This window comes from Poecilia latipinna, unplaced genomic scaffold (assembly GCF_001443285.1).
Source record: "Poecilia latipinna isolate Pla-1442-1.1 unplaced genomic scaffold, P_latipinna-1.0 Scaffold235, whole genome shotgun sequence".
Taxonomy (NCBI): Eukaryota; Metazoa; Chordata; class Actinopteri; order Cyprinodontiformes; family Poeciliidae; genus Poecilia; species Poecilia latipinna.
In genome coordinates, this window is record NW_015112851.1 from 301,488 (window position 1) to 313,594 (window position 12,107).

A 12,107-nucleotide genomic window follows, 5' to 3' on the forward strand; every position below is an offset into this window, starting at 1 on the left:
AAGAATGTTGCAGTTGTGGTCTTGACTGATCTTCAGACAAAATGCTGACTTCAGCAGAACAGAGGTTGAGAGAAGAGTGAATATAAACGTAGTCTGAGTAGCGGACGATGAAGAGTGATCTCAAGGTCACTCTTGAGACAAAGACTGTTATCGATTATTACGAACATGCATCTATGTATCTTCTCACACCTTTAGAGAAATAACTTTTCTGTAAAAACAAACTCAGTGAGGTTTAGAGCTGTGTGGGAAGCCCTTCATACAACCAGCTTCCTGTGGGAATTCAAGTCAGTAAACCTTGAAAAAAGTTGGAGTTGTAACTGATATAACGACTCACAAAGACATGAGATCATTTTATTTTGTTTGTTTCGTTTCTGCCGTATCAGATTTCTGCACAGTTGAATCCTTCAAGCATTGGTGAAAATATCAGGTAGAAAAAAAGAAAAGTTCCACAACTGGGTTCAGATGTAGTTCACATGTTCCACTTTTTCATCGACACACAATAACATCCAGTAATTCATTAAGCATCGACACGAGGAGCTGCTGAGCAGAAAACCCAGCAGGAGCAATTCTGACGCAAAATACAAGACAGAAGCAGAATTTCAGCACCAAGGACAGCAACGTCCGTCCAGACAGAAAACCAAGAATCCATCCATTTTCTAAACGCTTAAAGTGACAGGCTGGGTGAATACCGAACGAGAAACAACAGACATCCAGCAACAAAAGCCCCACTTATGTTGAACAACATCTGCCAACAAAGAGCTATATAAAGATGTTATAAAGTGAAGTAAAAGGTTTGGAGGAAAGTTATAAATATACAAAAAGACAAATAAACAACTGGTTTTGTTTCTTCCATCATAAGTCAATTAGACATGCAGTTGAAGATTTGGAAGTATCCATGAATTGCCCTGAAAATATTTGGATAGATATAGAAAATCAGAAAACTATTTGTTTCCCAATTAATTTGATAGTACAGAATTAAAAAAAACTTCTCAATATGAGCACAAAGAGTGTGACCGTTTCCTCTTTGCAGGGGTTATAATGTGAGCAAACAGAGTGCAGCAGCATCGCTGCAGAGGCTCGGCGGAAACAGGAAATCATCTTTCAAAGTCCCTATTTGTCAGTTTTTCCTGGGAGTTCAGGCTGGAACAGATTTAATGTTATTCCACCAGCTTGTGGAAAATTATTAATCTGCAGTGGGTCTCTGTTGTTTAAAATAAATCACCAGTGTCGCATGTGAAAGCAGCTTCTCTAGGCTAACTACAGGATCTTTATTTTTATTTTGGCCAAACAGTTTTTCTGGGAACTGGTGGTGAAACCAGATTTATCATCCTTCCTGTGCTGGGAAGAAACATTCTTAACTGATATATTCCCACTACTGCATTTTCATTACATCTTCAGCTTTCTGGAGGAAAACTGATGAAGCTTTTAAATTAAAATTATTTGCATCTGCAGGTTTTTTTTTATTTTGCAAATTAAAGACAAAAATCAAACTTCATTTGCTAACCAGCAAAAGAAAGTATTCTGGTGCATTTGGAATATTTTATTCAAAGTTTGGTGAACCGTGTGTGTTATAAATAGTTGATCAGTGTTATTATGCAAAGCTGTTGGCCTGTAAAAATAACTTTCATGATTTTACTTCTGATCTTTTGCAGAGATTGGAAAATGAATTTTGATTGTTTTAAGTCACTGACCACCTGCAGCGTAACGTTAGCCGATCAGCTCTCCTCCATAACATCCCATTGAAGCTAATGACTCCATTATTCCCGGCTGCAGTTTTATCATCCCTCTATCTGCAATAAACTTCCAGATCCAGTTATGGTGGAAGCCGCCGATTTCCCTGTGTGATGAGTGACCCACTAAAATCTGCTTCAGCCTTCAGCTGTCAGAAGTAACACAATGCTCTGGTTTCCAGTGAGAGCCATCAGGCTTTGATGCGATGGAAGTGTGACAGAGAAATCTCTGCAGTATTATTAACAGCAGGAAGATGTGACAGTGATTCATCCTCCGCACTGCGCTGCAACAGGGGCAACTTTAACTCACATTTCCGCAGGGATCGTCAGACTGTAGTTATTACAGCCTACAGCCCGGGGTGGGCGGCGCTGCTCCCTGACAGGCCGATAGGCGGCGTTTTGTCCCCATTTGCTGCCCTCTCCAGCGCGGCTGCGGGCTTCACTTCAAAGCAGCACATCTCCAAACTCATAAATAAATCAGCCAGACTGGGAAAAGAGCTGCGCGTCTCTCTCCACAAAAACACAAACTTGCGACTGGCGCAGGGTCGCATACGAGCTTCATCCAGTTAGAACCGGATCATTTCACCAAACAATCACCCAGAACGAGTCAGGGTTAACTTCAGCGACTAACAGGTGCGACAGAAAACCCAGAATGAACCAACAACAGGTGCAACCTGAAACTTCACCTCATGAAAGAAAGGCTGTGGATTTCTCTGTGGATCGGTTCTCCTTTGTACAATAACAGTTCAGCATTTAAGGTTAAACACATTTTTAAAAATATAAATATTTACAAAGCATATACTTTCATACAAAGTTCTCCACAAAAGATACAGAAAAGTGTCTCAAAATTAAGAGAAGCGTGAAATTAAACAACCCATCGTTTCCTGAAACAGACCTATAATCAGTACCGCGTCCGCTGCTGCAGGACCCTGAAGCTGTTTACCAGAAAATGTACAGAACCTGAAATCCCAAAGAAACCTTCAGAGAAAAGCAGCAAGAAGAAAAGAGTCCGAACAACTCAAATAAAAAACCGGCTGCGACGCGCCGCGGGAACTTCAGCTGACAGAAAACAGCGTCAAACAGCTGATTAACCCCACCTTTCTGTTTTCTCCTCACCTTTTTGCAGAAGCCTCTTCTTTAATATAGCCTGAAGGAAAAGCATTATTTGCCCCCACACTAAGTCCGGGTTGATGAGTAAATCTCTCCTCGTGGAAGAGCAGAGGAGGAAGAGGAAGAGGGAGGAAGAACTTCTGTCTGCTTTCTCCCTCTTTCCCTCCCGATCCGTTTCCTCCCTGCTCTCTCTCTCAAAGGGACGCCCCCCCTGTTGACACCGGCTGAACTGTGGCGTGTGTGTGTGTGTGTGTGTGTGTGTGTGTGTGTGTGTGTGTGTGTGTGTGTGTGTGTGTGTTTCCCCTCTCAGATGAAAACGGGAGTAAACGCTGTGACTGTAATTGACTGTAATCAGCCTTTCACTCAGTCAGCTGCTTCCAGCCTGGTTCCGTTCTGTCGGCCTGATCCGTGTTTTCTAATCGTCTCCTCCTCGTTTTCTTTGTGTTCTAATTTAATTAGAACATTCTCACCATCTTTCCCTGAGCTTTCCCCTCTCTCTCTCTCTCTCTCCCTCTCTCTCAGTCTTTGTCGTATAGTTTCACTCCTGATTATGCAAAAAAAAAATAAAAAAAAAAAATAATGAAAATTGTAGCTTAAAGCCTTGGGGACTTTTATTGCCCCAGTTTTTCTCTCCTTTTCGGTCTTTGTGTCGATCAGTTATGTATTATGTTGTAAATCTGCCTCAGTGTTTGTGTGTGAAGTAAAAACTGAGCTCCAATGATACTCATGAGATTTTTCTTTAAGGTGTTTGATGAACAGTTGACCGGAACCTTTTAAAGCTGAACTTCAGAACCATGGACAGAGACAATCACAGAACTGACAGATTTATTCGTTATTTCTTAAATCTATAGGCTCAAAACGGACAGAAACCAAATTATCCCATCACGCAATGGTCACTAAGGATAGGCTGCAGGATTAATTCATGGGGGATAAACTGGATTCAAAGACTGGACGACCAGCAGAGCTCAGTCCAGCTCCTGGTCCAACCAGTGCTGGTCACTTCATTAACAAACAAGTGAAACACAGATTTTAAATTTAAATGATAAAACACATAAAAACATATTCAGCATCAATAAATGAATCACTGAAATGTAAATCAAACACAATTCTTCACTGTGTAAAAGGAGGAATCAATATCTTTTAGTGTGGAGCATGAATGAAGGACTGAGTGATGAATAACAAGCAATTAAAATTAAACTCAAATATCTGAGAGACACAAATTTACATCTTTTCTTCTTTGAAGGAGGTTTATCAGACATTTAATCTTACACAACTCACTGAATACAATATTTTAGATGTTATTAAATCAGCATTCAAATACCAATATTGTACAAACACAGTAGAGAATTTCATTGTATTAATTTCTTTCTGTGAAAGGATACGAAGAGAAGATCTTACATTCATACAGACACATCCATGGCAGAAGTCCTGCTCACATGTGGAAAAGTTTCCCAAAATGTTCAGTTTAGCTGACATTACATAGTTAAATGCTTTTTCTTTTTTTCAAGATGTTTCCAAGACGCTTCACATCTGAAACGGGTTCAGCACCACCCAGAGTGACAGACACGTTTTCCTGATTCTGGTCAAAGAAAGCTGAGATTGTGCAACTTAAAGATCCTGTAAAACTTCTGAATTTTCTCTGAAATTTGTGGAATTTACCTTGAGAAAAACTGGCTTTATCATGTAAACATTTTTTAGTCTGTGTTTCATCTGGATCTTGAATGCACCGTGCGTTGGTGATGTAAGCTCCATGAGAAACTGAAACTTTAAAGTAAGAAACCTGCAGTGATTCTTCTGCAGTTTGTCTGACTAACATGCTGTATCAGTGAAGATCTAATAGGTTTAAATAATTATCCTACTGATCTATTGTTTTAATTGGAAGTCTTTCTTTTTGTTCAGACAATTATTTCTCATTTAGCGCTCTGGCTTAGGTTTGGGATTCTCTGAAGTGTGGAGAAAACTTTAATAATTAGTGCAGATCTTCTCTGTTACAGAGAAGGGACTCCAGCTTTGCTCTAACCAGTAACAGAAACCAGAGTCAGAAGTCTGTTTTTGGTTTAATTAAACTGAAGCTGTGGATTAACATGATGCTCTCTTAGGGTTTGATGTAAACAGGTAGCTCTTTAAAGTGGACTGTGACAGATCTGCATTAGGGACGTTTCATTTTCCTTCCTGGCTGATTTTTAATTTAGGTTCTTCATTCCGGCTCTCTCTCTATCGCTTTGATGTCAGACAGTTTTAAAATAGACATTCTGTTAAATCATCACTGCAAAGACATTTTTACCTCAAATTCTGATCTCTATTGTGCATCTTCTCATAAGATGTTCAGGTGTGAATCACCTGTCATCTCATTTATGTCTTAATGTTCATTTACCAGTCTATTTGTTTTATATTGACACACCAAAACTAAACCAGATTTCTCTGTGACAAAATTACAGGTACATCTCATTAAAGTCTGGAAATTATTGTGTGTTTGCAAAAGTTTTAGAGTTTTGTAAATTTGTAGAATAGAATATAAATCCAAGAAGCCACAGAGTTCATATCGTCTGTAGTCTCGTATTTTGGCAAATATGAATGTTTTGTATGTTCAGAAACATTTTTGCATGTTGTGTTTTTATAAGGAGCCTCATATTTGTCTAATTTTATTTATTTATTATCTTACAAAAGCAAGCATTATCACTTTTATGTGACACTTTAATTCAATGTAACCAGAACCAAACTATGTTCTCAGTGCAGCTTTGCAGGTAATTATGTTGTTAGTGTCAGAATAGAAAAATGTAAGAATGACAAAGAGAAAAACTGTTTTATTTTTTTTTTCCAGTCTGAAATCCTGTCATGATTTTAGATGGTGGCTTTTGACCAGAGGAAACTCACATGCAAACTATGTGCAGAAATATCCCAGGTCAGGATTGAACCAACAACCTGCTTTAACCGAGTCAAGAAACGGCGCCACCAACTGGAAGCAAATGAACAACGTTATGTAACTGCAGAGCAGGTAAAAACAAAAATAATCCTGTTCTCACTGATCTCCTTCCACATTGGCCTGTTCTTAATAATACTCCAGAGCAGATCTGACAAGAAATGAGAAATTCTGGAATTTTAAAATAAATCATCCCAAGCATCTTAGTGGAGAGTAAATCTGAGTCTCCACAGGAAAACTGGATCTGCTGAAGCGTTTGAAGTCCTGATGTCACAGCGAGGCCTCAGTGATCTCAGGCTTACTGTTGACTCTGCTCTGTTCATCAACCACTTTGTTCAGAGCGTTTTTCAGACGCCAATCCAAAAATATAAACTGTTTCAGACTTGAAGGAGAAAATATATGAAACACTTTGGGAAATCTTTTGGATTTCCTTCTGCTCTGATGTTTCTCCCTGCTGTGTTTACCTGCATCCTTTCAAAGCTCCTGCAGCATAATCACCAAATTAGCATAACAACCCTAAAGTTCAATCATTTTAAGTCTAAAATTATTGTTTTTGAGCTCCTATCACACAGATTCTTTTCCCACTGTGCTTGGCTTGTCTACAAATATGTTTTTGTGCCACTGGGCATGAAGAAATAAAGCAAATTTTCTGAAAACGAAAAAGTCCCAACACCTCCACTGATGTTGGTGTTTATGGGCCACGTTTTATATGATTTATGTATGTTGGGATAAAAGGTGTAAAAGTCTCCAGGACTGGAATTTTGCAATTGTTTCATTGTGATTTTGTTTTCATGTTTAGTTCTTGCAAACTCTTTAATTATCCCCAAGTGGCCAAATAAATATTCAGTGAGATAATTAGAAGGTGGGCTGCAAGGCGACACAGTTGGTGACGTTTCTGCAGTAAGAATGTAAGAATGTACATGGATGAGCAGGTAAGACAGGCGAGAGATGATTCACGGTTTCTTTTCCTCTCACGTGTTTTTCCTCCACTTCTTAGTTTTTTTATAATGTTTGTGTCTCTGTCAATGTTCACATTGCAAATCTTTTATTCATTTGTTTCCTGATTGTAATTATTTCCTTCCGTATCTGCGTCTATCCCTAATCCATCCGTCTGTCCTCCCCCTCGCCTTTTCATCGTTCATCCATCCCTCACCTTCCTTTTCCCCTAATGAGCAAAGTGTCTGTTTCTGCTCCAGATATGTCATAAATCTCCCCTGACACAATCAAACATTCATCACAAACACACAGACACACAGCGGGCTCTGCTTCCACTCGCTCTGAGGTTTCTAAGGAAAGTTTGATGGTCTGATCACAACTAAAAAAAACTGTTTCTACGTTTTCTGCCTGCTCCCTGAATGACTGGATAAACCTGTTTAAAATAACACGTCATGTCATGCTACTGCTGAGGTGATTCTATCAAGACTCTACAGCTTTAACACAGGAATAGCAATCTCTACTTTGCTGAATGTTTTTTAAGCTTGCATATCTTAGCTTTTTCTTTTTTAGATGATGAAGAAGGGATTGATCCAAAACCCAATGTGTTCAGTTGAAATAAGTTCCAAGAAATATTTAATTTTCCTCTTCAGTGGTCTAGTTTGATCTAATTTTGGAGACATTTTGCAAGTATTCATGTGTAAATTTACGTTTAAAGTCAGTGCTCACACAATAAAATGAGCACAAAACATAGAGGGAACCAGCAGCACAAAATGAGGCTTTTTCTTTGTTTTTAATGTGGAAATCTCAACGAATGTGTTTCAGTTTGAAACTATTATCAGGAATAATCTACAAATGTAGAGGCAGGAGGGGCAAACATTTCAACAAGGGGTTATTTTATCTTTATTTTTCATTATTCCTAAAACATTGTTACAGATAACATTTTGTTCTTTTCATATTAATGCTTAGTCTGGTATTTGTTGTATTTTTTACTTATGTTGACATACCTGTTAGTCACCACAAAGAGGAGCTGCAGCTCTCACACATACTCCCTTTCAAGCTCTGATGCTAATGCTAGACTTTGTGCTAAATGTTCACTTCCTGGCCTCCACTGATACAATTGTTCATTGTGAAAGAATTGTGGGATGGGATCAGCTCTCTGTGGTCAATCAGCCTGATGGGAGTCAGCGCTCTCACCAACAATGACCTCTGACAAATATAATAACTCGTTTGAAATTTTCTTGGAAAACTCTGCAGTGTGACTGATGCTGTAATTTACATTAATATAATCCCTTATTAAAGAATTCAAGTCCATTTCACTTTTCCCTGCCTGATGAATGATTTCATGTGGCATAAACACAAAGTGGTGTGTAGTAGGGAAGGAAATATGTGGTATGTACGTTTTTATACAGGTAAAAATCTGAAAAGTGCGGTGTGCATTTATATTCAGTCCATCTGAGACACAACTTTGTACAATTCTAATTTTGTGCATGTCTTTGGTGAATGTCTCTGACAGCTTAGTTCATCTGGAGACTGAAGGCTCTGAGTGTCAGGATGCTGAGGACGGTCTGGTTCCTGAGTGTCAGGATGCTGAGGACGGTCTGGTTCCTGGGTGTCAGGATGCTGAGGACGGTCTGGTTCCTGGGTGTCAGGATGCTGAGGACGGTCTGGTTCTCTTCACACAACAATTTCCCAGTAGGTACATAAATCTGTATTTGCTCTCATCTGACTTTAACACCTTTTACCAGTTTTTTTTTATTTATTTTTTTTTAACAGGTTCTGTGTCTCTTCAGGGTTTGGTGGAAACTACCAAGCGAAGCTCCCATTTATTTCTTTAAACAATTCCTTTTTCCTTGTTACTGTTTCATTTATGTGAGTCTTAACATTTTTAAGATATTAATCTGGACTTCATGTTATATTTCATATCATTTCATGAACTAAGCCTGCATTTAATTTCTTTTATAACTAACAGCGGTCTTCATTATGATGTTTGCTCTCTAATGTTCTCTAACAAACCTCTGATGCCTTCACACAACACTGTGAAGGTAATACTCAGATTAAATGACTCTGATGGGATTTATTCAGTCCATTAGGAAACTTCTGAGAGCGATTAGCTGCATTATGCTCAACGTATTCGATTAAGGACTCTCCACCAGAGTACAGAGGGCTGAATACTAAGGAAAAAATCTATTTTTAAATTCTTACTTTAATATTGTTTTCCTTCCACTTCATGGAATATGTGCTGCCTTGTGTTGGTCTTTCCCTGATAATCCTAATTAATTATGCAGAAACTTGCAGTTGTAAATGTCAGAAAGCTAACAGAGTTTCAAACCTTTATTCCAAGACACTCCACTGTCCTCATATGCCCACCTGTCAGCGCCTCACAGCTCTCCTCCTCCTGCTCTTCTCTTTCTTTCTACATGTCAGCTGAAATATTTAGAGCCCAGCCATTGCTGGACAGATACCTCAGTCACATCTTTGTGACCTGATTTTGCTGCAGCAACAAGTCACACAGTCTGGCATCTTACAGAATATATGCTGTAACATTATGATCAAATTTTTCAATAGTGCCTCTAATGACTCTATAAATTGATCCTCTTTATGTGGAATGTAATCCCAAAATACTTTGATTCTCACTGAATTTTATTTACAGCTCCACAAGTTTTAAATAAAATATCAACACAGACTGAATGGAGAATCTTTTCATCTACTTTATGACGCACAAAGTTGGTCTACATGTGTGGACTGGACAAAACAAAAGAAGCAGTTACTTTTAACCAAAGTCTCTGCGTTCTGCTTTCACATCTGCAGCGACAGAGAACTCTGAATGCCATGCCTGGATGAAATGACCTCTTCAGATGTCCACTGAAAATGAGCAGACTGCTGAAACTTTACATAACGTCTTCCTCACAATCAACACCCTCAGCTGGAGCTGGGAAACGCAGCCTGCCAACACCGATCAGTCACAATTCCTCCAGACATTATTTTTCATCTTCATGGAGTCTGCAGCCCAGGATGCATAATTGCATTTCGGAAGAACCCATAGCCTGAATTTGTATTTCTTCTAATCACTGCTGGATGTCTGCCTATGGGATGAGTTGCTGGCTCAGCTCAGCGGTGAGACTCTAATCTCTGAGTGATAAGGAAGGATTAGAAAGCAGTCCATAGTCTCAGCAGCAGTATGTTAGGTCACGGATTTGAGTTTGTTTTCTTTGTGATGCTACTTTTGGATTCAAGCTACAAATCAAGTTGCATCGTTCCTGACAGCCTCAAGATTTAACTGTTTTTTCTCTCAAGCAACTGAATGTAATTAATAGTGATTTATCTGAAAGATTTAAAATTATGGCTCAAAACATGAGGTGGGATTGACCCTGTAACTACGTCAGAGTTGGAAAATCATTGATTAAGCTTTAGGATCCCCTTAAAGTGGATCATACAGTTTCTAACCCCGTTTGCTTCCCATTGAATTTGTTATTCATTAGCTGAACGTCTCTAATAATGTCACTTTGACCTGATCCAAAGGAAGTGGAAAAATAAAAGTTTAGTTACTTCACTTTCAGGTTTTCTCTACAGATTCTGAATCACAATATGCAAGAAGTTCAAGGGCACAAGTTTTCTAGAAACATCTTTATAATGTCCTAACCAGCTGACACTGTAAGTCTTAGCTTTCCTAAACTAGATCTCATGTTCAGTGGTTTGTTTTTTACCTTAAGAGTTGTGACATAATGCTAGCATTAGCATTTTACCACCTCACCATGTGAATGAATCTGTTCAAGATGAACACATACCAGGCCAAACAGAAGTGAAAACAGTAAAACAGAAATATTATACATATATTAGAAGTGATTATTTACACAAGATCAGACCCATTATCGTTTGTGTGTTGTGGTCCAAAGAACTCTACACTATGTTCAGCCATTCACCAGTTCATGTACACATTATCGTGCTACTACATCCGGAGAGACTGTCGCCCCTACAGCTGGACCTATTAAGGGTAATAATGAGTAATCTTGGGCTTCACTGCACGTTGTCACCTTGAGTAAAATCCACCACAGCCTAATTACAGAAGTTAAACCGTCAGAGTTCCTAACACTTAATCACACGTAATATTGGTCTTTCTGCACCCTGATGAACTTCAGGGAAAAGCCTGCAAAGACCTCAGGAGACTTGATTCATTGTGTCATCATCTGGAGTGAAGGGGACTGTGGTGGAATCTGGACTCCACTAATTAGCGGCGCCGTGTCTTAACGGGGCCATTAACAGTTTGCTGCAGCAACCAGGGGGATTTCTCCTTCCCATCCATGTTAGGTGAGAATTTCACCTGGATTCTAGTTTTTTTATTTATTTATTCATTTTAAATTTTAACTATCTATTGCCACAAAATAATTCTCTGCTCATAAGTTTCCCTTCAAACCCAAATACCTGTATGTGTGACCTTAAAGGAGACTAACAGTCATGTCTCCAAAAGCTTGTCATTGATTAGGGTTTTATATTTTTCAGGCACAAAGGGCCATTTTATACCTCAGTCAAGTATCTATGTGACCTTTAGATATGAAAATGCTGCATTTCTTTGAAGACAACTTAAAATAAATGTGACAACACATCATAGGAGTATCTGACACCTTGAAATCGGCCTCTGTCTCTTTAAGAACCCTCTCTAACTTCAGCACATCTTCACAACGTGTCTCCATGCCATGTCATGATGCTGCTTACAGCTGTTCCTAGGAGGTCATTTTACATAATACTGCCCTCCTCCCCCCACCCCATTTAAATCTGAAACAAACTACGATCCTGTTCCATCGTTTTTTTCTCTAAATGTTTTTTAGGATCTTTTCTGCTTCAGTGTTTTTAATCAGTCTGTAATTAACTCCTGGTACACGAGGCTCTTAAATATGAATAATGGTTAATTGAATCTTTTGTTCCATAGACACATTCTTGACTCAGTCATATTTCCTTCAATGATGAGATGCACAACTCTCATTACAACAGCCAGCATCCTGATGATGTAAATAATATATGATGTGAGTTTAAACTGCAGGGACATCATAAATAATACATGTTGCAGACTTCTCTGTGTATGATTGTATTTGTCATGTTGGGTTTCAGTCAGTGAGCCTCAGCAGAACGTGGAGTCTTAGTGCTGTTTGAAAAGGCTAAGCTCTGCTGACATTGTGTGGGCTTCGCTCTCCATTTGAAAACACAAAAACAGTGTCGGGTCTTAAAGATGCGTTGGAAAAAACCCCCGAGGCTCCCACTCAGTAAGAAACGACTTCATGGTTTTCCTGATGGCTTCTCACTTCCTTTATTCGTTATAATCTCCTGGTTTTTCAGACGTAGCTCTTTAAGAGTAGTACTCTTTAGGAGTAGCAAACTTTGTGTGGATTAACATCTGCACTGACAAAACAACTTAATTG

At 38.9% G+C, this 12,107-nt stretch overlaps 1 protein-coding gene across 4 annotated transcripts in view; it reads right to left on the reverse strand.

Annotated features, from left to right (window-relative positions):
- Positions 1 to 12,107, reverse strand: part of LOC106947336 (glutamate receptor-interacting protein 2-like) — a 106,388-nt gene that overhangs the window by 54,461 nt on the left and 39,820 nt on the right. The window contains exon 1 of one of the 4 annotated variants that reach the window (XM_015032257.1): positions 2,847 to 3,184. The exons of the other annotated variants lie outside the window; for them this stretch is intronic. Within the exon in view, the coding sequence (XP_014887743.1) occupies positions 2,847 to 2,892 (46 nt within the window). The 5' untranslated portion in view covers positions 2,893 to 3,184. Of the gene's footprint in view, positions 1 to 2,846; positions 3,185 to 12,107 lie in introns of those variants that run through there. 4 annotated transcript variants of the gene reach the window in all.